This window comes from Ictidomys tridecemlineatus, chromosome 15, assembly GCF_052094955.1.
Source record: "Ictidomys tridecemlineatus isolate mIctTri1 chromosome 15, mIctTri1.hap1, whole genome shotgun sequence".
NCBI lineage: Eukaryota > Metazoa > Chordata > Mammalia > Rodentia > Sciuridae > Ictidomys > Ictidomys tridecemlineatus.
Window position 1 is genome coordinate 39,048,052 of NC_135491.1, and position 26,377 is coordinate 39,074,428.

Consider the following 26,377-nt stretch of genomic DNA (forward strand, 5'->3'; position numbering starts at 1 on the left):
CTTTGACCAAGCTCCATGGCATATAATACAGGGTTCATAACATAATAAATGCATGTCAAATTTGGTGCATCCATTTAAATTAGTGCTTTATATAAGAAGTTCTTATAATTTTTAATATATTTTTATTTGTACTTTTTAGATATACATGACAGTAGAATGTATTTTGACTTATTATACATCTATAGAGTATAATTTATTCTAATTAGGATCCCATTCTTGTGGTTGTACATGTTGTAGAGTTACATTGGTTGTGTATTCATATATAAGGATAGGAAAGTTATATCCAGTTCATTCTACAGCCTTTCCTATTCCCATGCCCCCTCCCTTCCCTTCCTTCCTCTTTGTTTAATCCAATGAATTTCTATAATTTCCCCTCCTCCCTTCCCTTGCTATGGGTTATCAGACAGAACATTTGGCTTTTGCATTTGATAGTCTCCAGTTCCAACCATTTACTGGCAAATGCCATAATTTCATTCTTCTTTATGGTACACTGAGATTCTTATACTTATTGGCACAATACTTTTCTCTCTAAACATATTATGTGCACCCAATATCAACTTCCAGAGATTCAGGTTAACTTTATTAGAAAGTGGGGATTAACACATAATCCAAAAAAATGAGTATATTTTTTCCAGTAAATTTAAGTTTTTAAACATAACTAACCCTCAAATCCCAAAAGTTTTTTGTTTTTGTTTTTTTCTTTTAGGATTAGCATTCATTTCAAAGAGAAAGGATTAGCTTAGGAATGCTTCTTGGACAATGTGTCACATTTATATATAATACTACATGTGCTTTTCCTTACATTTTTGTAAGCATAGATAAATGTTTCATAATAATTTCTTCATAATCACTAAGAAACATTTCCAGTAACTGAATCCCTCATACCCCAGCCAAGAATGAACTTGTTGAATGAAATAGAACCTCTATTTGTTTTTCATCTTTTGAAAACTAGAAAATATAAAATAATCAGTCTAACTACATCTTCTCTAAGATGAATCATGATGTGTCTTGTGACCTTTATTGACTCAGTAATTTACCTACAGAAAATCAAAATATAGTAGCATGCTTGGGACGGTCACTGAGAAGATTAATTTTATGTGTCAACTTAGCTGTGCCCAGGGTCCCTAGATTAAATGTTATTTCTGGATGAATCGGTGTGGGTGTTTCTGGATGATGTTAACCTTTGAATCCGTGAATTCAGTGTGCTGTCTCCCATGGTCTAGGTGGGCATCATGTGCTCCACCAAGGGCCTAAACATGGGGAAGGAGTCATTTGACTCTTTTGCTTTCTGCCTTACTTCCTGAGCCAGGTTATCTATCTCATGTTCTCTGGCCCTCAGGTAGGAACTTCTGCCATTAGCTTGCCTGGTTCTCAGGAAGTCAGTCTGACTGAACTACATCACTGGCTTTTCTGGATATCCAGCCTGCAGATAGCAGATCACTACCCATCTCATTATCTAATATACTAATATACAAATACCCTTATACTAAATCAATATCTACTTATCCATCTCTGTCTCTCTTCCTCTCTTTAATATACATGTATGTATACACACAAAATGGGATACACATGTAAGAGAATATTCTCATATATGCATATATCTAAAATAGGATATCTATTTTATACATACACACACACCTAAATACACAGGCATGCACACACCCAGAGAGACATACACACATTGTACATACATTTGGTTCTGCTTCTCTGGGAAATCCTAACACAGTCTTTTACGTACTCCATGTAGGAGTTTCTACAGGACTGTGGTTTCTGCTATCTTTTTCTACTGTGGATCATTAGAGAAGTCAGATGCAAGCTTTTGGTATCCAAATTCAGTCTGTCTTCACAATCTTTGAAAATGGATCTATTAATCACATAGTTGTTCAAGTAAAAACCTTTAGGAGTCATGTTTAAATTTCGTCTTTCCTTCTTTCGGCTTATTGAATGCATCCTCCATTGATTCCAATTTTATATCCGATATATATCAGGATTCTATTTCTTCCATCTCTATTACCACTGAAAGAGTGAAAGGCAAGATAATTTCTTCCTTGGGCTAAAGAAACAAACTTCTCTCTGGGCCTCTGCTTTAATTCTGGGGTCCGACAATATTATTTCCATACAAGAATGAGAATGATCATTTCAAAACTACAAGTCAGACCATGTCATTCCCTCAATTTTAGTCCCTTTCAATTGCTTCCTCTTTCGCATAAAGTGAATCTGAGCTTCTAATCCTGGTAGACCACGACCTGTATAATACACTCTCTGCTCAGCTCTCGGAGTCTTATTGTGTGCTTTCTCCCTCATCTACTACAGAATAGACCTCATTCTCATTTATTGTGTATGCCACTGGTTTAGTACAGGAGAACAACTAAAACAAACTTTTACATAGTTTTTGCTGTTGTTTGCTATTAGCGTAAAAACTAGCAACTGAAATATCTCTATGATATGCAAAACATTTAGTTTCTTAGGCATGTATATTAAGTTCCATCATGTCAATTCTTTTTTCTTAAATTTACTCATCTATTTTTTTTTCTCATACTACCAAAGCTTTGAAGGGAGATAGCCTTTTCTATCCTATTCACTGCTTTATTCTCAACATCTAGATTAGTGGAATATCCTCAGTACATAGTTGTTAAACAAATAAGCATTGGGGAGTTTTGTTACATGGAGGATTTTAGATATTGACATTGAATTTCATTGAGAAATTTCCCACTTTGGCATCTCTGTTCATTTTTAGATATCTGCAATCTAGCCTGGCCTTACCCTCTAGTCTTCATGGTCTGACAGTCTGCTCTCTCCGAGACTCTTTCCAGCAATGCCTTAGCATGGTATTGTGCCTTAGTAAGCTTTGACATTTTTTCTCTGTGATTTCAAATCCCTGTCTGCTCCCCACTTTCATATGACAGCCAAGTCTAATGGTTTGTCCTTTACTTAACTCTATAATTTATCCAATTATTACCCATGTCTTTGAGAAGCAAGAGAAGAATGGCGAGTATACCTTTCACCTGTCACAAGCACAGTATCTCAAACATACATTGCAGAAAATACATGTTTTGGTAGGGGGTACATTTTAAAGTTTATTTGCAATACTGTTATTTATAGCCCCAACATTGAGCCTACACCATCCACTTCTATATTCTACAAACTTAACAAATAGGTAATAGCTCTCCAAATCTAGAGGTTTAATTAAAGAAAACCTAGAAAATCATCAAAGAAAGTCAAAGCCAAAGGAAAGCATTCATTAGAAAGGAGAAGTCATCTCAATCAATGATTTGTAAATCGCATGTTTAATCTTAGACAATAGTTGTTAAAATCTTCCTCATGTTTATGTGGAGTCAGAATGGCCCTCCATACCCTGGCACATACAGAAGAAATCTGAAGGAATTAAAATTTGCCTTTTGTGACTTCTCATTTCCTTTTGTAGTTCTGGCCTCTGAGTTCATTGATGTCACTGTTTCCGCAGTCTTTGTCTTCAGCAACATCCTGTGTTATTCCTCCTAGTAACCCTCTTCTGTAATCTGTGGATAATAATAGAGATATCTATTATCTATTAGTAGAGATATCTGTTAGAGATAACACTTGCATTCAAGGTGTGAACCAGATGGTGACAGGTAACACAAGTTGGAAGGAGAGTGCCCTCAGGCACCAATACCTCCAGCAAATGTCTCCTGCAGTGATCTAGAGGAAATTTCCATGAGTAAAAGAGAGGCAGTGCATATCAAAACACAACTTCACTGTCCTGGTCCTGGAAATGACTCAGAAGCTGTACTCCAACTCCCACCTCTCACTTATTAGATGTGTAGCTAAATTCTAGAACATTCCTTAAGAAGTCTCTGAGCCTCATATCTCACCCACAAAAGTAACCATGATTTAGGCCTTAAGAGAGCATTCTATGAACATCAATTTCTCTATCTTTCCAAGTGTCCAAACATCTGTCTTTAGTCCTTACATGTGGCGCTTCTTACAATTACCCTTAGTTTTTGGAAAAGCTGTGGTTTCTTTGTGCTTGTTCATTTGCTATCTTTAAAAAAAAAAAAATCTCTGTGAAACCTTCATTAAGTCTTGCCATTTGGAGTCACTTAATTACTGCTCAGTACTTCCACAGCACAAACTATAATGTGCTTTCTATTTCTTATCATTTTAAGCCTCACATTATAATCACAGATAGTATTGTTTAGTGGAGAGTAAAGGGACTCTAATGTCAGATCAACCTAAGTTTAACTCCAAATGTGACTACTATTTAATTATAGGCAAGGAATATTTCAACAATTAGTTTAGATGTGATTGATTAGCTTCTTTTATAAGTTAGAAAAATACGTTTTGAAATACCATTGCATTTATTTGTTCATATCTATATATCAGCTAATCCCTGCACTGGTAGAAGCTGAGTAATTGTACTAGACAAACTTCTTATCCCTTAGATTGTCTATCCAGGAAGCAAGGACAGAGGTTAATTGCATGGTCCTATAATACCAGGATTGTGTCTATAGTAGTAAGGTTTGGATGTCTTAAATATAGATAATATATTATTTAATCCACACGTGTATTGACTATAGAATAAAATCATAAAAAATAAATATCTACTTTAGTGATAATGACAACATCATCTCCTACAATTTTTATGAAGAGCAGTAACTACAATGTCAAACATAGTCAACACTGTGCAACTAAGTAACATTTCAAAGAAATTTTGTAGAGCAACAAGCCATTGCAATTTATAAATAAAATAAAATAAAAACACGCCAGAAAGTATTTCCTATAAAATATACTCTACAATTATTTTCTCCACAAAAATACAATGGTGCAGAACGTCTAAATCCAAGTTCAGGATGTAATGCATTAATTCTAATCCCAAGCATTATGAGCAATTATTTTGTTCACAAATAAAAAAACTTACATTTAAAACCCTTTATCCTCAGTCGAATTGCTTTCAAATTCAGACTTAGATTGAGGAAAACAAAGAGCCCCCATTCCAGGTTTTAGTAGTGTATGAGATGTGAAATGAACTCAATATAAATTATCACCACTCCCTTAATTGTGTGTGTATGTATTTGTGTGTGGATACAGATGAACATGCATGCATATTCCTTTCAATGTTGATATCATGCATATTCTTTTCAATGTTGATATTCATGTTTAAATTGTGCATTTATACAGCTTTTATAGTGATGCCCGCTGTTACCTTATCTTTTTGACTGACAATGATGGGATTTCAGTCATGCTCAACCTTTCCGACAGTGCCAGTGATGGGATTTTTTTGAAATCTTATTACTGGTTGCACTGCCTTGATCTCAGATGGAACTTTCAATCAAAAAGGCAATCAGAAGGTTATACATTCGTGAGATTCCCTGCAAAGCTAGTGATCGCATAACACAACTCGTTGGAAGGGACTACTTGCCTCCAGTCCTTATGTGGCTATAAAGAGTAATTGGCTACTTAGCTCTCAGCACCCGTTTTTCCTTCTCCAAAATACAGCATAGCCCAGCACTCTGTTGAGTCTCAGTGTGGAATCCGGCTGCTCCTAGGAGATTTCTAAGTCTCCTGCAGAGTCTTGTCTTACTTTAAGCATATGATTAAGTGAACTCTTCCAAAGACACATTTGTCTATTTCTAACCATTCTTGCTTCACTAGCGATGCCAGTGAATCTAAGTTTTTTTTTCTTTTATATACACATACACTTACCTATACATTTTCCTTCCAAAACATTTTTGCTGTAAAATTCATAGCCTAGAAATCACAATTCTCTGAGGCAAGGTTCACACATGAATTTAATTTAATTTATAGTATCTTATTATTATGAACTATTTTAAACTATTGTAATAATTGCACTCATGAAAAGTATGGTAGGGAATGGCTTCCTAATACTCTGTAATATATACAGCTGTACCTTTAAGAGATATTTTTTATAAGTTTGTTTGGTCAAATAATACACAGAGAGGCCGGGGTTGTGACTCAGTAGTAAAGTGCTCACCTAGCACATTCGTGAGGCCCTGGGTTCAATCATCAGCACCACATGACAATAAATAAATGAAGTAAAGCATTGTGTCCAACTACAACTAAAAAATAAATATTAAAATAATAATAATAATACACAGAATGGAGGCTGACTTCATCCCAAGAGGGGTCCAGACATCCAGGGATGCATCTGGAACCTTGAATTGTGTGGCAGACAGAGGGAGACAATTTTTTCTCACTTGGTTCCAGATAGCAATTCTTTTACATTAGTCATTAAACCCTTGGGCAGAGATATGTTTCAAAGGATAGGAAAAGACTAAACTTTGTGACACACAAAGATCCACAGACACATTAAAATATCTGTAGACAATTATTTGAAAAGTAACCACAGAGGTAGGTACATGTAAAATATATATCAATGTTGATGGAACAGAAGACTATGTACAAATATAAAAAGAATCACTTCAATAAAATTGTATAATGTGTTACTTAGCAAGTTGAGCATGTAGTGCTTAAACCCCTATTGATTCTTTTGGTTGGTGAAGTCCTGCTAAGTCTGTTGTTAAAGGCTTCAGTTAAATTGTGTGTGTGTGTGTGTGTGTGTGTGTGTGTGTGTGTGTGTGTGGTGTGCATGTTCCTCGGATCTTCATATAAATTCATGATATTCGAAAAGCATAGTTCATATAGTATAGTCTTTATAATGAACACAGCATTACTCATTTCACCCCATGTTACAAAATTTGGAATTGGCTTTTAAGCACAAAATGCTTAGATGGTGATGGTAAAAATTTAGTAAGGAATCTAAATATTTCCATCCCTCTTCCTAAGTAAAATAAATTTTGAAGCAAGTTTGAGACAACTGGTATACCATTTATTATCTCCTTCCCACAAAACTACCATGTGAGGATAACCTACTGATTCCTAACAGGAGTAGATAGGTTTAATTTTCCCAAAGTAAAATAGTGTTATTTTTGTGTTAGATATATTTGTTAAATCTATGGCACTTCACTGTAAACCAGTCAGAAATGAGTCTGATATACCAGAGATAAATAAAAATAAATAATTTCACCTTGGTTTGGAATGTGTAAGATAGTTAGAATATTGTTAAAAATTGATCATTATTACTACAACTGCTATTGATAACTTATATTCATCAGATACTTGTTTTAGTTACTGTGCTAACCTGGTGATTATAAAAGTCACTTTGGATCATCACTTTGACCTCAGAAAGAGTATTCGGTAGCCTCTGGGATAAGCATATAAGATGAATTATTCACAGAAAGAGGGGTCTCAAAAAGGATTTGATTAAACCACTGGATAGCTACTAAATTCTTGTTATAACATGCAAGTGTTTTGTTGCTGTCACAAAGGAGGCAGTTACTAGAACTTGGTGCCCTCAATTTGCAAGCCAGGTCCATGCTTTCCTTAGGCAGCCCCGAGCCAGTGATTGAGATGGCAGGTGACCAGAGCCTCACTACATTGGCCCTGTGATATCTTGCTCTAGCGGACAGTCTCTCATACCAGAACCCTCTGAATGCACTGACAGAAATTTTGCCAGGTTTATGTTGCAGTCTAAGGCTCTCTTGTCAAATCCTGTTCTCTCTGATCCCTTCATCTTTATAAGTTGTAGACCTACCATCTTGTCTGAAGTCTTCCAGCCCAGTACCACTTCCCTTCCCAGAAGTACCCAAATGTACAATTGGAAAGCTTTTAGGTATTTTAAATTCCATTTATGTTTCTGCTTATATCTTGCTATATGAAAGCTATCAAGCCATTTCTCTTCTCTAGTTCTTTATAATGAAGACTCAAATAAATAAAAGTGTTCCTTGGGATGATTTGGCGGAACCCTTTAGGACGTTAGTTAGAGGTTGATAATTTTGTTAATATCAGGTCTTCATTTGGCTGGAAAAAAATGATGACAACAAAGGTATTTATAAAAATATATTTCACAAAGTAGGAAACAATACAGGAGTTTCTCTGAATACAATACATGGAGTAAATAAACAATATTGCATTAAAGCAAAGTAGAAAATTAAAATGATCTGCATGTAATACTTGAGTTTTATCATACATTTTCTACTCCTAAATGGCAGGTTTGCATTACAAATTAAATATGCTCACATCTTCTAGTGCTGCTCTTTTTTATTTTTTTTCTTTGTAGCCTAAAACATTCTGTGGATCACTGTGATCAGGGACAGAAGTGCTAAAAACAGAAGCAGTAAAATTATGTACAAATCAGTTCCTGTTTCTAAAATAGTGGGGGTGGGGGGCAACTTGAAGCATGTTTATTGGACAGGGCATTAGGTAGGTATCTAAAAGTCTAGAGTTTAAATATTCACAGGAATCAATATACTTTCAGATGTTTGTGCTTGTAGTAAAAACACCAAATACTAGGATTATGAACAAAATAGAAAAACAGTCCGTTAAGTTTCTCTGGGAAAATGCTGTTCCTGCCATCACCAGTCACAATAACACTTCCTACTCTAAAGAGACTATTAGCTCTCCTTTTTCATAATATTGCCTTCCATACTTATCTCATCAAAATGTACATGTATTAAACATTCATTGTATATATATTTATATAAAACAATCTAAAGTCTTAATAATGGATATAATTTAGGATTCTTTTCCCATATAGTCCCTTAATCTATAGAGTACCAACCTTAATAAATAAAAGCATTAATGGACATCAATAAAATATTTATTTTGAGGATTAAACAAATAAATTCACGCGCTAGCAATAAAACCATCTGTCTCTTAATTAGTCCACTATGGGATACAGTTTATCTTTGTGTCCTTGTGGAAGAAGATGAGGTGGAGGGAAGGAGGAATCCTGCTTCTAGAAACAAGCTGTTTGAATGGGATTTCTCTCCTCCCACCACTGAGTTGGCAATCCCCACCCTGGAATGGATTACGAACATGTGAATATTTTTTAAGGCTCGACACAATATTTAAAGATGCTATTCAGTCTCTGGTGAGTGGGGCCAACAATTATGTACAATGTGTGGTCACCGTACCGTATAATCTAGGAGGCCTCCCGAAACTCCAAAAAGTCATAATGTACAGCAGACCAAGTATTGCTTTATCATTTGTGGCGGGATCCTTATTGGTGAAGGGGAAAAAACCATTTGCATTCATAAAAATCCTTGAAGAAGACACAAATCAGCAGCAGATTCCTTGCAGGTCCATTTTTTTTTTTTCTAAGAAAGCACCTTTTAATTTTGATTTTTTCCTCTTTTTAAACCATTTCTCTAAAGATTAGCTAGGATCCCAATCTTTGTCTGTGGTAGTCAGGTAAATATCAAATATCCAAAGACTTCTAGACACTCCACATACTTAATTCACACTCCACAAGATTTATAACCTCCTAACATATACTTTTTATTTTTATTATTTTTTTTGGTTCAACATTAAAATGTGGTTGAGTTTATAGATGATTGGTGCTAAACTTGCTTCTAAAACAATAGCCACATTGGTTTGTATCTAAGGGGAGTGACCCTAGAATATTACAGAATGCTCAGTTCCATGGAATTTTTTTTTTTTTTTTTATAATCCACTGTCAAGTTTCTTTGTCACTTTCACCAACAGAGTAGAGTTCGCCCAGTCTCTTAAAGCGGGGACCCCAGTCACTGAGGTAGTCAAAATTCTGGTCTGAGTCTGATGTGGTGGACTCCAAGGAGCTGAGGGAGCCAGCCACAGACCCTCGGCCTTCATAGCCATAAATCTGAATGGAGTCATATGGTGGGGCCGTAGGGTCATTATCTGCCTCATGCAGCCTTACATTTATAAATTCATCGACATCAACACCATTTGGAACTGGAGCAAGCCCTTGCCTTGGCATGAACTGCAAATCTGGTTTAATATCCTTACGGGGTAAAAATCCATTAATTCCATCTGGGTTTTGTAAAGTTGCAATGTCAAAAGCCTCTGTGTCCTCCTCCCCTCCTCCTTCGTCGTCATAGCGAATGATGTTTTCTCGAACGTCTTCATCATCTTTGATAATCAATGGCTCATTTTTATGTCGCCGCAGAGTTACAAACAGCACCACAATGACTGTAGGGAAAATGCCAAATAATAATTAACTGGAGGAACATATAATTTTATTATCAGTACATCATATATGTTAAGAGACAGGGGCATTTAGGAGTGTGTGGCTTCAATCACCTTTATTAGGAAATTTAGCTAAACATCTTTCTGAAGATTGGCCACTGAATTTTCAGTGTTATTCCAGATTATGACTGTTTATTAAAGGGTGATGATGCTGGGTTAAATAAACAGGCTTTTAGATAGTTGTGGTGAAGGATACATTTAATATTGTTTTCAGCTCTAATGGTATGAAATCAAAATGCAGCAGGACTAATTTGGTGTATCTCTTGGGTAAATTATTGAAAATCCTTTAGCTCCATGTCTCTCTTCTGTTAAAAAATAAAATAAAATAAAAATTAAAAAAACAGACTAGTGAGCTCCAACTTTGTTTATTTTCTCTTTTAACTATTATTCAAAGTCCTCTAGATTAAAAAAAAATTTTTTTTGTTTTCACAGAGTAAACGTTAAACACACATGGGCAGCTTCTTGATGAAAGCTGGGACTCCTAAATCTGAAAACAGACCTGATGGTGAGGAAAGGGATAAGAACACATAACTAGGTACCCTGATCAAACTTGGGCTACTGGAGAAACATATGTCAGAGAGGTAAGTTAGGCTTAAATCCAAGGTACTGAGTGAAGAAGATAGTAAATGACACCATCTTTAAGGTGTTTTATTCTTTAAGAACAGCATTGGATATGACTTTTTGTGTTTTGTCAATCTTTTTTGAAGATAACATATTGTGTCTACTCTTTTTTTTTTTTCATTTTATCTGATTAAACGTTAGGATCTGATGGGCTAAGTAACCCAATTTATACCCTGCTTATATACAATAGTATTATGGGCATCAAATAGCATACTCTGTTTACAGTAACTGGTGTGTCTGCATCAGAAGATCTGGAGATCTTATATAATAGAGGCTACAAACACAGAAAGTCTCATTCCCACTTTCACCACCATATTCTGTTTTTACACATTGCCCATCATTCACTGATGATGGGACTGAAAAAGGCACTGAACATTCTCTTCAATTCTACATGTACTATCATAATATTTTCTTGACTTCCTCTTAGTGACCTCACAGTGTGGAAAAAGGAAATACTTCTTGCCTCAAAGAATGTTGATGCTGGCCAGGATAGAGTTTTCTGTCCTCATTTACAGTCATTTATGAACCAGAAAAATGGTGACCATGAGGCTATGAAGGAAATACCTACCTAGCAACAAAATGATGCATGCTAATATGGCAATTAAGGCGCCCATACTGAGTCCAATGGGAAGGACATACGCTTCAACGTTACAAGACTGGACAACACCATCATTGCTGCAGCCACAGACCCGGATAGTCAGGGTACTGGTGCTGCTCAGTGGAGGATTTCCACTGTCACTGATTATGATTGGTAAAAGATAGACTTCTTGCTTCTGGCGGTTGAATCCATTATGCTTTGCCAAAATGCTGAGGGAATTATCTGGAAAGAGTGGAAATTAGAATAATTTAAATCATTTCAAAATGGCTATCCAAACAACACTTGTTTCCCAAGTTCGTAAATCCCCAGCAAATCTTAAGACAATCCCAACTCTAGTGGACCTCTCAAGCTCTCTTTACATTTGTACTTCCCCACTTTTTCATTTGTCATGAGTTAAAATAACCAAACAATAATGGTTTGAATGCATGGAGCCAAATAATGAACTAATGGAATTTTACCAGCACCATATACTTATAAAATATTAATTTTATAAAAATAATCTTCAAGTTTTAAGAGTTCTTTTGGAAGACATACATTTTCTCAAATCTCCATTCTCTTTATTTAGCTTTATAATGCACTGAACAAAGTTGACTGGGTAGAATTGCACCATATTTGGAAGATTGGTTAGAGAAACTCTATATTAAAACATAGACTAAATGACAATATGGCATGCAAATCAAAGTACTTTGTTGACTCCCACAGGTACCTAAAAAAAAGAGACAATCATGCTTTTGAGTGTTTATACTAAGAAATAACAAAAGCTCCATTTACTGCCAATTGGAGGATTGCCACACATGTAAAAATCATGTAAACTAACTTTTTGTATACTAGTAATACAAGTAAGAACAAGTGAGAAGTCATCTGAGAAAGTATTCCATTTTTATGTGTGTGTGTCAATTAGTTACAGGGAGGTAACTGGTTACCTGGAGCAATACTTAAGTATATAACTGCAGTTTGACATAAAACTGGTTACTAAGAAGCGATTGGTTCCATGTTAACAATATGGTTTTGAAATTCTATCAGCCACACCAAATTTTTGTTTATTATGTATCACCATCTTATGCATTATACATATTAATTTATTTGTACATATTAATTTATTTTCAAATTCTGATTAATGAAAAACAAATATTTACTAATTATCTCATATTGATATTATGGTCAAAAGCAGATAAACAAATATTTGGCTACTGTATATAATGTTTTTTTGTGTAATTATTATTTCAGTTAAGATTTTTTTCTTTTCAGATATCAATAAATTTTCAGGTCTCAGAAGATTGGGCAACCTCATCATTGTGCATTAAAGCAGACATTTCAAACCATTGCTGCCTGATTTCTGAACATCAGTGTCCTACTTGTTTCTAAAATACTCAAATAGGTAGATACATATTTCATTAAATGAATTTAAGTAAATATGTTAATCTTAGCCATATAGTACTATATTACAATTTCCCAGAAAATAAGAGTCATTCCTAAGAACAGACATATAATTAGACATCTTTTTGCTTTATGATAAAAACAGGCCTATAATGCCTTACTAGTAAGGAGTCAAACAGAAAAAGCACTCTGATTTAACAATATTTTTTCCTAAACTTCTTCTGGTTGTGCCTCATTATATAGTAATTTGCAGAGCAAAAAGAGGTTTCTAATGGAGTTAAGCAGTGATACACCAAATGATCCAGTAATCTTTATTTCCATGACCTAGAAGAAAATACCAGTAAGCTAAAAGCAGGGGAACATTATCTCAAAACATACAGAATATATAGTTGTGTTATATTTTCAGAAAGTATATGACAAGTTTGAGTACAGTTAATTAGTGCAGGGAACATTTGTGGGTGATTTCATACACCATAGTTCAAAACAGAAGCTGAGAATTGTTCCTTAAGATGCAATTAATAAAATTACAATGGGGCTTTTGTCTTTTGTGGATGACATTATTTATACCAGAAGTATCTTTGCATATTCTCTCTTTAAAGTAGTCTATAATGGGAATTTAGAATTTGCTGCAAGAATGCTGCTTGTTGCAGAAAAAAAAATCTCTTTTATCACTTAGAAAAGTGTTGGTGAATCTAACACTAAACACATACTCATACTTTTGTGTTAATCCTGGAATTTGCATATATTGTTTCACTCTTTTGGGGGTGGGGATACCAGGGGTTGAACTGAGCGCATTCAAGCACTGAACCACATCACTAGCCCCATTTTTTTTGTATTTTTTTGGAGAGAGGGTCACACTGAGTTACTTAGCACCTCACTTTTGTTGAGGTTTTCTTGAATTCTCAATCCTCCTGCCTCAGCCTCAGGAGCTGCTGGTATTATAGCCACCACACCTGGCTTACATTGTTTCCCTATTTACACAGGAAATTGTTGAGTAGATAAAAGAAGACAATGAGTTATTTTTGTTAAGTTTTACCAACCAACTGTAGGCAATGTCAATTACCTGTCTACTGGATTGTGAATTTTTTTTTTTGGTGTGTGTGTGTATGTGTGCGCGCGCATGTGTGTTTACTAGTTTTGCATAGTTGCTTGTATATAGTATTAATTTATTTGAGGACTTTAAAAAAATAGGACAAATAAAATTATAATATTGCATATATCAAAAATCATAACATGTCATGTATTTAAAAAATAAAAACAATTTTAAAAACATAACAATGGTTTTACATAGTTCATATTAATGTATTTATGTTTATTTTAAAAATCTTACATGTTGCAAATAACTTCTACAAAGTTGCAGTTTGTTCTCTAAAACTTATGCTGATTTTTCATTTCATTGAAATTTTAATTTCAATACAGTCAATTTTATCAATCTCATCACAAGTGTTTTTAAGCCTTATTTTAAAGATTGCTAATTATATAAAATTTGGTTTCATAATGCTACCTTTCTGACTTAGGTCATTATATGGAATTGATTTTTTCCCCATACTTCTAATTTATTTTACCAAGGTTAATTATGGAATAACTTATCCCTTATCCACTGGTTCTTAATGCTCTCTCTCACAAATCAGTTTTTCTGCATTCTCATCCTTTCATGGAATCTCTATTCAATTCCAATAGTCTGATTTTTCTAACTATGTATTAATAGCATCCTTTTTATAAGTGAGAACTTTATAAAAATCTTGATATTTTTCAAGGAACTTTCCCCAATCATCTCTTCTTTAAAGTGTATGAGCTATTTTTGTCTATTTGCTGTTCTCTTATAAATATAGAGTCAGATAGATTATCAAATCCCTTAAAAATTCCTATAAGTCCTCTGGTAAAGGTTGTAATCAAATAGAAACAAATTTAGAAGGCATTGACAATTTTATGGCCATAGTCTTCTGTATAAAGATATAATCAAGGTTTATCTATTTTCCTAAATATATATCAATAAACTTTTATTTTGGCTAAAAGATATTTCTTACATTCTTGTTCGATTTATTATTGGATGATGCATATATTCTGTTGCTATAGTAAACCTTCCTAAAATTAACTACCTTTGAAAATTAGATTTTCAGTGCATTGCTGCTGTTATACAAAATATAATTGCTTTTCTTGGGTAGGACTGTAAAATGGTATACACATACTACAGTCTTTTATTTTTCCTTTTTTTTTCTTCTTATTAATAGAGATTGAACTCCTTTGTACACTATTCTTAATTTCAGTAATCTTCTAAGACATTCTTTTTTACTTATAAAATATATCTCATCAGATAATTCCATTTCAGTATGATAGCATGAGGAGCTCACAGATATGCTTCCCACAGCAAATGATGAATATTATAAAAGAAAACAGATATAAAATTCCTGGAAATGTTTCTGGAGAAAAGCAGCAAATGAAGAAATGTTTATACAATAGACACATCATAGTAAAATTCCTGAGAGTCAAACACAATGAAAAAAATCTTGCAAGCAAGAGTAAAGTCAGTCACTTCCAAAGTGACTAGTATGATTAACAGCTAAATTCTTATAGAATAAGTAGAGGCCAGAAGGAAGTAAAATAACATGATTACAATGCTCAATGAAACAAAATAATAAATTGTCAGCCAAGATATATATCTAACAAAGTTACCCTTCAGTGTGTCTGTGTTTGTAATAGAGGCATTCCCAGGCAACAAAAACACAACAGAATTTGCATGAGTATTTATTAAAGAATGTTTTCTTCAGATTGAGAGCAAAAAATTCCAGATGGTAATTCAAACACACATTAAAAACTAAAAGTATCAGTAAAGAAAATATTATAGTTTTAAAAATAGTATAAATGAAGATATTTCTCTTTATAAAAAGCAATATATAAAATATTGTGTATCTAATCTATTCTTGAGCATATTGCACATGGAAATTAAAGGTAATAATTAAATATTCCAAAATTTCACTTTTACTAATGTTTAAAATAATGAGGGAGAAATCAACAGGAAGATAGAACACTTAAACAATTATAAAACCAGCTATACTCCACACATACCTATAGAATATTCCAGTCAACAACAGAAAAATAAATATTTTCTTAAATACACTTGAAATATTCTTTAGCATAAACTATATCAAATACAAATTAATGTAAAATTATGTAAATGGCACAAAGATTGTTCTCTCAGCAACTCCAAAGTATGTTTTCTATTAAATGAAATTAGAAATCAATAATATGAAAGAAACTCAGACACTCACAAATACATGGTCTTAATTGCAGTCTTCAATAATCAATGGGTCAAAGAAGAAAGCAAAAAAAACGGTATTAGAAAATATGATGAGACAAATATGAATGAAAAGACAACAGACCAAAATGTATGGGATGCAACTAAAGCTGTACTTAGAGAGAAATTTATAGCTTTAAATGTCTATATTAAAAAATAGCTCAAATTAAATTTTATGTATATATGAGAGAAACTAAAGAGAAAAATAAATTCATGATAAAGTTTGTTGAATTCAGCATTTAGTAAGATGATTGATGATGTTTTCTGGAAGACTTTAATATGTTGATATGCATTTATTTTTTTCTTCAGTTTCTATTTTATTTTGTTTCATTTATTTTCCAATAATACAAAGGGTAAGCACGGTCACATAAGTGAGAATAGCTCAGCTTTTCACCACCTCTAAGCGTGGCTTCAACTTTACTATTACATTATTGAAAAACCATCTTTTATTCCTTCATACTTTCATGCATTTCTATTCTATGCTAACTTATTTTACCTGCATCTTAGCCTATTCTTCCCTTTATGGTTGCTTTTGCTTACTGCAAGTGTTGCATTCATTTTGTCTTTCTGAGCACAGAAAATGGAAGAGTAGGTTCTGATCACTATTTGTTGAAGAAAACACAGAGATGTTTTCTAAAATTAGAAAATATATAAGAAAAGAGGGAAAGCAATCACTGAAACTCATACACACATACCATATGATGTTTTAATTGATATTTCTGGAATATAATAACTGAGTTTTCCAAAAAGTAGAAGTATACTTAGGTTCTATTTAAGAAATTGGCGAACCAAAGCAATTGGCATTCTGTAAGATGGACCATATCCAACTGGACATGCTACATATCTTAACCACATCACCTGACTCACTAATACTCTGGAGAGATGAAACATTCAAATACTGATATTCCCCATGATTTCTTCCGGTGAGGGGTTTTCCTGTTCTCTCATCTCTTGAAATGTTCAGTCAGTGGTCCTTTGAATTTATAAAAATAAATAGATACTATTACATATATGTGTATGTTATCTCATCAAGATAAAAGCCTTTCAGGGAGACTGACCTTACTTAATACAAAACTATTCCCTATTTCCAGCACAGGACTGGCACAAAGCATGGATTCTTGAAAACAGTCGCATTTTTTCTTTTTAATATTTTTTAAGTTGCAGATGGACCTTTATTTATATTTGGTGTTGAGAATCGAACCCAATGCCTCACACATGCTAGGCAAGTGCTCTGACACTGACCTACAACCCCAGAGTTTTAACCCACTTTTCTTTAGAATGAGTTTGGTTTCACAAAACTGAATACCCCACTGATACATTAGGACAAATAAATGTTTAAAAATAGGAAATGAAAGAGCAGGGAGTATTTGTCTACCTTCCCATCCATTCATTCACCCATCCTTCTATCGAATCTTATTAAAATTTCTGCTACAGAATAAAAACAGAATACAATAAACATATCATTCTGATAATATTTTATCAATAGAAATTGAATGCCACTTCAGCACTCTCTGTATAGGTTGAGATAAATAAATACCTATATCTATAAAAATACAGATATATGTACATAAATATATAGTGTATATTTAGAATTTTAATATTTCTCTTATAGGACTGAGGCATACCTCTTGTAGGACTAAGGTTTCCTACATATATACCACACATGCCCACATGTACATCTGAGAAAGAGGACCATTAGAATTTCTCTATTTCCCTTACAGATTACAGACTTATGATTTCCCCCATACCTGCTGCATGTTCTAATCCCTGCCTAATTCCAGCTGCATGTATGCATCACTCCTTTTACTAGTTGTTGCAGGCACCTTGGCCTTTGGTGTGTCAAACATCTTTGTTTCTCAAGGCTTTTATATTTGCTTTTGCTTTTGCCTAAAAATTCCTCTCCCTTTCCTTGTACATAATTCAAATAGTGAATATTCATCTATATTTTTTAAAATCTATGCTTAAAAATAACTTTTTTGTGGATAATATTTCTCACAAGTTGTCTCTGATTTTTCTGGATAAATTAGTTGCATGATCTTATAAAAATGTTTATACTTTCATCAAGACACTATTACACAGAAATCATATAGTAGTAGAGATATAGTAGACATTGGAGATGCAGAAATAAAGTAGGACACTTCCAAAAAAACAAATAACCATTTTAAGAAATATAATAAGTATTTAGAAAATATTTGCTAAATAAACAAATGACTATGTAATGATAAGCTATGTTTTGTGCACCTCATGTTCATTTCTTTTCATGATACTTAATAATATAGGAGATTATATATGTTTCAAAATAAATCAGAAAGGGAGTTCATTTTCTGGTTACTGGAAGGCATATATAGCCTAGGGTCACATATGGAAATTCAAGAGAAATATTGACAGTTTGTAAGCTTTTCTCTAGGCATAACTATATTGGCATTATTGAGAGCAATAAACTGAGGATGCTTAAATGCAAGTAGAGCAGGCTCAGAGAGGAAGAAAATTGCTCTAAAATTTCGGAAATACCAACATATAAAAGAGGTATACACTGAATTTCTGTTTTACTGGCTGAAGTTGGATGCCTTAGTTCTTTATTCAGGGTACATAATACATACTGACGATTATCCCTTATGTTGATTCTTGGAGAAGTTTTTTTCTTTGATTATTAATATTTGGTAGTTAAGCATTTAGAATTGAAAATTAAAGAATATTCTTTCATGTAACATTAATACATTTTTTTTCTGTAAGTAATTAAGACAGTATTTGCTATGGATTCCCCAAAGATTGTTTCCCTCGTATTCTCTATATTGAAGCTCTAACTCTCAGTGTGGCTATATTTGGAGATGGGATCACTGAGGAAGTGATGAAGGTTAAGGGTATAAACCTGAACCTATGGGATTATCTTCCTTATAAGAAGAGACAGTAAAGAGTAGGCTCTCTCCTTTTGTCTCTTTCTGTGGGCACACAAAGAAGTGATCATGTGAACACCCAGCAAGATGAGTGCTGCCTTTGAGTCAAGCAAAGAGCCCTTACCTAATTGGCACCTTGACAATGAACTTCCAGTCTGTGAGAAATAAATTTACGTTGTGTGAGCCAGCAAGTCTGAATATTTTGTTACAGCAGCCCAAGCAGACTAAGACAATGTTGTAATCACTAATTGGTGTTCTAAAACATTTCCAAGTCTGTTTAAAGAGGTTGGCTATAGATCTATGGATAATGCTTCAGTTTTATTTGCATACTTTATCCCAGAGTCTTAACTTCCTTCTTTCCTTTCAGTTATTCTCTCTGCATTGTTTTCTTTTTCTTTTGGTACCATTTTGGTACCAGGGATTGAACTCAGGTGCACTTAACCACTGAGTTGCATTACCAGCCTTTTATATTTTTTACTTTGAGAAAGGATATTGGTAAGTTCTTTAGGGCTTTCTAAGTTGCTGAGGCTGGCTTTGAACCTGGCAATCCTCTTGCCTCAGCTTCATGACCACTGGGATTACAGATGTACACCATCATGCCTGGTTCTCTGCCTTTTTACACAAACAATGTCCAATATTTTTATGGCTGTTATTTAAATATTTCATATTCTTTTCACATTGGAAATATTTTTAGAAAAAAATAAAGGAGGAAAATCTAAATATTTTATTGTTTCAGTGCAGGCCATCTGTTGTTGCCCTGGTATAGAAATTGTGCTTTAGTCTAAGTCTCATTCATTTAAAATCACAGAGCTGTGACTTTTCACTGTCCTTTCATATGCAAGCAAAATGAAAAAGGAGCCAGAATTAATGAAGGCCCTTGACAAATATTTATGATAAAATAAGTAGATGAAGAGATGATCAGTAGATATTGTGCCTTTTTGAAACACATCTCCTGATACTTGACTTGCAAATTCGATTCAAATTTTCTTGGTCAGGTCAAATGAAATGAGAAAAGTAAGAAGGTCAAAACACAGGGAAAAATGGCAGCCTGTTTCATAGGTGTGGAGGAGAGGTTTAATTACGTTCTCATCATTGTGTTCTGTCTGTTGTTTATTTATAAAAACCTAGCAAAGCAAGGAAAAACCAAAGACATGAGCTTTCACTATATTAAAAACATTTATATAGTATGTTCAATATTTAGGGATATGAAGCAAATACCATAGCATTTGCACTTTATTCATATCTTTTACTCCAAACACTGAGTCTGATTGGAAACATTCACTCAGTATTAAATTAGTACAAGTTAAGTCTTTGTGAAGCCATTCTCCTCCAGTGCCATTATAACTTCCTACATAATTCATTGAGAGTGCACCAACAACATTAAATCTGCCACAAACAGCTGGATATTCTGGGCCACCTCATTAGACTATTGGCTTATATATCACTTTTTTTCCTTTTCTTTCCTCTCTAGACTGTCCATCATGCCACCTGGTGTAACAATCTCAAGGCTTATTTAAGTGCTCATTCATTGTCGGATAACATCACCTTTAATAATAAAATATACCAAGCCATAAAATATTGATGAAAGTCTATTTGGCTTTAAAAACAAAGCCAAATAACCTTCTTCTTTGGGATTAGATTAATACCATTCTTAATATTTAGTCAGAAATTTACAATTATTCATAGAATTAACTAACATTTTTAATAGAAAAACACTCTAAGGGCTCTTTATACATTATAACCATCCAGTCCTAGAGCTCTATATAAATATCTGTATATTTGTCATTTTGAAATGGAAGTATACAAATGGTGGGATCTGCCTTTCAATTTATAAAATTTAGTTTTCATTGACAGACTAGTGAAACTCAAACAAGTTCTAATATTTTATAAGAAATTAGATTTACTGTATTTAAATTTTTCATGTAAACTAATTTTAGACCATTCAAAGGTAGTATTTAGTGGAATTATGTTTGTGAAAGATGATATTTACTACCTCTATCTTCTTATTTTTAATTATTGTTTAAGTATATATAATGGCTGGTGGTGGAATGTTAGTGTAGTGAAGTAAATGGTTACCCCCAAAATAGGACAGATCCACTTCCTAATCCATGGAACCTGTAAATGTGATCTTGTTTGGAAAGTGGTCTTTGTAGGTAAAGTTAATAATCTTTAGGGGTAAAGAACAGATTCTCTCCTATAGTAAGTCTACAGAGAAAAGCGACCCTGCCAACTCTTTGATTTAAGATTTCTGGTCTCCCAAATTCTGAAAGAATAGGCTTCTAGTGTATTATGCCTCTCAGATTGTGGTTATGGCATACAGGTTATGCCATCCTTAGGAAATGAATGCCATAAGCAAATCTAATTAAATTTGCTCATGGTTACAGAGGAAGAGCAAGGCATTTTTAGTTCTGTTTTGTACATGATGAGCAGGGTTTCTGAAAGATAAAGTGACTTCCTCAGGATTTCTCAGTGGGAAGCTAAGAATAATAACCAAGTGCACAATATTTTCTATAGTATTTTCTGCTACCCTAACAAAAATTACCTCAAAGAGCCAGAGAATATGGACTCTAGGAAAATTTTATTATTAAAGCTCAAGGACAAGAGGAAAAAAAGTGTACGGAAGGAGGTTTTTCTATGCCTTAACACCTTTATCAGAAACAAGGAAAAAAAAGTGGTCAAGGTTACCAGTGTATAAGAGCATAGCGTTTTTAGAAGGAAGAGAAAGATATACAGCAAAAGTTCTCATAACTTGAGAGTGAACACAGTTCAGCATAGCATAGCATAGCTTAACACAACTTAATATAACATAGTACCACCATAAATTGATTATGAAGAAGTGATTATTTTTGGTGCCAGAAGGGAATACAAGTATCACAGTATCCACATTCCATGTTAGATTAAATCACTCTCCCAAGTCTTGAGACTTTGGAGATTTTCCCTCTACCTAATTAGCAGGCCTCTTACTCAAAATGCTCCATGCACCTTTTACAGATCCCTTAATGCTCAGGAGAAAGACAGATTTATCTCACTGTAGGTACTAGGGAATGAGAGATGAAGGCTAATATTACCTTCATTTTATTGAGGAATACCTGCATTAACTAACCCACGAGAGTAAAGCTATGCCAAAACCCAATTTCCATTTTGTTCTAATGGAAGTTTTTAAGGTTTTATAAATATCAATAGATCAGGAATAATATGTAACTATTTGGATTTATAAAGAAATATAAAAAATGCATTTTTAAACATACAAGCAACATAAGGGAAAAATTAAGACCTTTATTGGGATTTTAAATGAAAGCTTCAGAAAATAACCTAACAGTGTTAAATACCCACACTTCAGAAAGTTATCATTATTAGGAAATCGACTTTTCTACCACATATCTATTGATTAAACAGATACTTCTAAATATTTAAGAAGCTGAGATTGATAGATGAATTCCTTGTGTATTGAAGCTGATAAACTTGTGTTCATCAATACACTTGATATAAAGGATAACTAGGCAAAAGTGTAAGCTTGCTTTAAAAAAAATCACTGTGTACAAGAGACCAAAATCTTTAAATATTATTAAGAGAGAGTTAAGATTATGAAAAGGAAGTATGCAGTGTAGATTATTCTCTAAATAACTTACTTTTATTTGAAAGAGGTCAAGCATGTCTGAAATCATCATTTTGCTAGGTTCTATGATCTCCCCCAGAATTTGTTATTTGCACATATGAAAATGATACAAAAACTGTTTCATGAGGAAAGCCATCAAAAATGCAGTAAAAATTCATTCTTCCTTGCTAACATACAAGGAAAGTCTTACAACACACATCCTACCCAGCATGTTGTTTATCTACCTCACCAAACGTAAGAGTAAGATCTTTATGTAAAACCTGAATGTAAAATGCACAGTTTTTTTTTTATCATGAGGATACTAGATTCTGTTATATGTGTTATATAGACGTCACTATGGTAATATTTTTCATGAATCCTTATTGAATGAATAAATGGATGTCTAGGTAAATAAAGATACATTCACTGATCTCAGTGAAATTCTGTCCCATAAGATAAGAGAAAATAATTAAGCAAAATTCTGTTAGTTGACATTTTGTTCTCTCATTGTTATCCCTACTCTTCTATTGGTGTGGTTCACTGTGTCATTTGTACCTTGATTTAAGACTCTATCCTCAGATACAAATGAGACATGTGGGCTGTGGGCTAGGCTTGGAGGAAAGAACTGACTTACTAAAGGATAAAAATTCAGAGAATAATATCCCTTCATCTCCCTGTGCCTCCCATGTTTCTGCTTTTTCTCCTCAGCTTTATACTCTAATTTTTTTTTTTATGAATCTTTGGAACATGAGTTACTCTCTGATTTCAAGTACCAGCCTCTCTTTCTTTCTAAAACTTTTAGTCACTTACCTATTGAGCATGTCCACATGAATGCCCAATACCACAAATTCACTCTTTTAATAATGGAACATTGTTTAATCTCTATTCTTCCCTATCTATAAAAACATATTTTTCTTGGTTATACCTTTATTACCACCTTCATGACTGTATGATTTTTACACATGTCTCCCCTTGTATTCCATAACATTACCACTTTATCAAAGTAGGAGAAAGTCCTACAACCCTTCAGTATTCATCGGAAACTCTACTATTACTTTATGAAAGAGGCCATAAGAGTGAATATCCTGAGGATTTTAGGGTATCTAATTCAGAAATGTTTTGGAGATTTGATTTTAAAGTACATGTAAGGTAAATATAATGGTGTCTATTTGTTGAATAAATATGTAATAGGTATCACCGAATATGAGTGAGTCAAAGTATAATGAAAATTTCACAATGACAAGCAATGCCTGAAACGAAAGCATCCAAAACATATTTTACCTGACCCAAAGAGAGTACAATGAGAAAATCTTACAGCTCTTAATTGGAATTTATTAATTGCATTAATTTTTAAAATGAAATGCCTATAGCATTTACCAAAACATAATATTTTACTCCATATATATAATTATCATTTATGAATCAAAATTTTTAAAAACTATACACTTATTATATTTGAGACTGATAGATCAAGTCCATCTTGACACTCTTAGTTTCAAGCATTTTAATTAACGTGTGTCTGTGCAAATATTCACCTTTAGAAAAGCCAAGTGAAAAAGTTATTTAGGAATTGAGGTAGAATAATCTGAATATGTTAAAAAAAAAACACATTCTTGGATTTCACCCTGTCTCAACTGAATAAGAATTTCTGAGAATGGGTCCTCAGCATCTGCATTTCAAGTAAATTTTATTCACGTAAGAATCTTCCAGAATGCTTCGGAGCCACTGTGCACTATTCCATTTCTTCCCTTAGGTGTTAGCAGTGGTTAATGGCTTGGCCCAAGCTGTCAGAAGCTTCACTGGGGAAGCTATTATGCTCTGGGTTGTGTAATCCAGCAGGGGTAGCAGCTGATAGCAATTTTCCTGCATAATTCCTTCTTTCCTGGTTTAGTGGTAAAATAACTGCTGAAAAAGGAGAGAAATGATGCAAGAAAACGTGGCATCCTACAGTGAGCTGAAGTCCAGTATTTGTCCTTGAATCATTTTAAAGTTTAATATGTTATATTAAAACAGCTTGGCTAAACATATATCTCTGGGCAGAAGTCTTAATACACAGTGAAGGCAAAAGGATGGAAGCCAGTTATGCAGATAAAATTATCATTCTAGCAGTGGTCACATTATCATTCTTCCCAGGTTGTTGAGAATGGCACATACTTTTGAATCTTAAAACACACATTCTTTCTAGTATTGGAAATTGTACTGTTTTGATCATACAAAAATGACTTTACATTAAAGGTCAAAGTGATTTTCTTTTCCTCAAATTCACCCACATATTAACAGGTTAAAATAAAGATGGAGAGAGCAGAAATAAAATGATTGAAAAAAATACCTATGTCGGTCACCCTTATGATTGAAACAGAAATCACATCAAACTCATTCAAACTCATTTTATTGAAAATGTAATCTGATAAAATTCCCTATTGTTATACACTATAGAGAAATCTGAATACATTCTGAAGTCATGCATGATTTCATTTTAATACTTTTTCTTTTAAAATAAAGGGGGATTTTTTTTGGATGAGTCTTTTAAAATATTCTCAAGATAATATTTGATTTTTCCAGACTTGCCATCCCAGTTGACAATGGCAATGTGTTACTTCCTGGCACTGAAATCTACAAAGAATCCTACCATAAAAATTTTCACATTTTGGAATTACAAAAGATATGCTTAACAAATAGCAAGTAAACTTTAGGAAATTTGTTCCCTTTTCAATATTCTGATTCCTGAGTAGCTTTTATGAGATATCATTTGTTTAGAATGTATATTTCAGAATTCTTCTGAATACAATACTATGTACTGCCCAGTTTCTGGAATCATTCAGAATTGTGCTTTTATCCAGTATCAACACTTACCTTGCTGTTTTTTAGAATAATAATTTCTAAAATCAGCAGTTATTCTTGTTGGGCCCAAATTAATAAAATTAAGGTCAAAATTCTTTCAGAAGTGAAGGTGCTATTTCATCTATTGTCCTTTTCCAGAGACTTTTACTTGCCAAATATTTGGTAAAACTTAAAATATTAGCACATAATATTGCTAGATGTAAGATTGTCTGTTGCCTTGGCTTAATAATGAAACAGAAGGCTTCAAGGTTTTAAGAATATGTAGATTTCATATTTCTGTTCTTTAGAACAAATATCAATTTGGAAGTCTCAAAATTTAAATATCAAATGAACTGAAAGAACTAAACATATATATTGATATTGAGGAATAAAGTCAGACTCTTCAAGATTCACATTGAGGAAAAGTTTCCCATATTCAATAGAAGTATTTTACAGCCTCCAGATGCAATATAATGTGGTTTCTAAACAAATGTTCTAAACAGTGCAAATCTATCAGTCAATAGTTCTGATGATTCAAACACTGATTTAAAACCCTTCATCAAAATCAAGCCCATATGAACTCAGTTTTCTACATTACATATATGCTACAGTTCTGATCCAACTTTTAGAAACTGTCCAAAAATGATGATTCCTAAAAATAAGACTATGGAATGAAGTTTTTCCATTTTTCTGTGTTTCACATCTAGCGTGTGCATAAAAGCTGCTATTAAAAATAATAGTATTTCCTCTTAATATTGAAATATTTTTTTAGTTCATGATCTTTGATATCATTTGGTAGATTTTCTCTATTTTTGTCTTTTTATTTTTGTCTTGTGGCCTCTCCTTCTTCACAGAATTTTCAAATGCATGTGTGTGCATTGACTGGTTACAGAAATGCTTCAATTATTAAAGAAAAATTTGAATGTTCCCTAATGAATATTAGCCAAGTCATTTAAGAATTCATTTCATTATCCAGTAAAGACATTACCTCTCCCTTTAAAATGGTCTGGTTTATATCAGTGCTTCTTTCTCCAAATATGAATCAAAATTATTGCAACATGAATATGCAACATTTCCCCTTATAAATTTTATGTATTTATACCTTTCTGTGA

The 26,377-nt window shown here is 33.3% G+C and overlaps 1 protein-coding gene across 4 annotated transcripts in view; it reads right to left on the reverse strand.

Annotated features, from left to right (window-relative positions):
* Positions 1 to 558: 558 nt before the first annotated feature.
* Positions 559 to 26,377, reverse strand: part of Cdh8 (cadherin 8) — a 350,701-nt gene continuing 324,882 nt past the window's right edge. For 2 of the 4 annotated variants that reach the window (XM_005318256.5, XM_078032426.1), the window contains exons 11-12: positions 11,255 to 11,506; positions 7,884 to 10,008 (exon numbers count right to left, since the gene is read on the reverse strand). In XM_005318256.5, coding sequence (XP_005318313.1) covers positions 9,515 to 10,008; positions 11,255 to 11,506 — 746 coding nt within the window. In that variant the 3' untranslated portion in view covers positions 7,884 to 9,514. Of the gene's footprint in view, positions 3,519 to 7,883; positions 10,009 to 11,254; positions 11,507 to 26,377 lie in introns of those variants that run through there. The other 2 variants (XM_013365564.4, XM_040279039.2) reach the window with 2 other exon arrangements.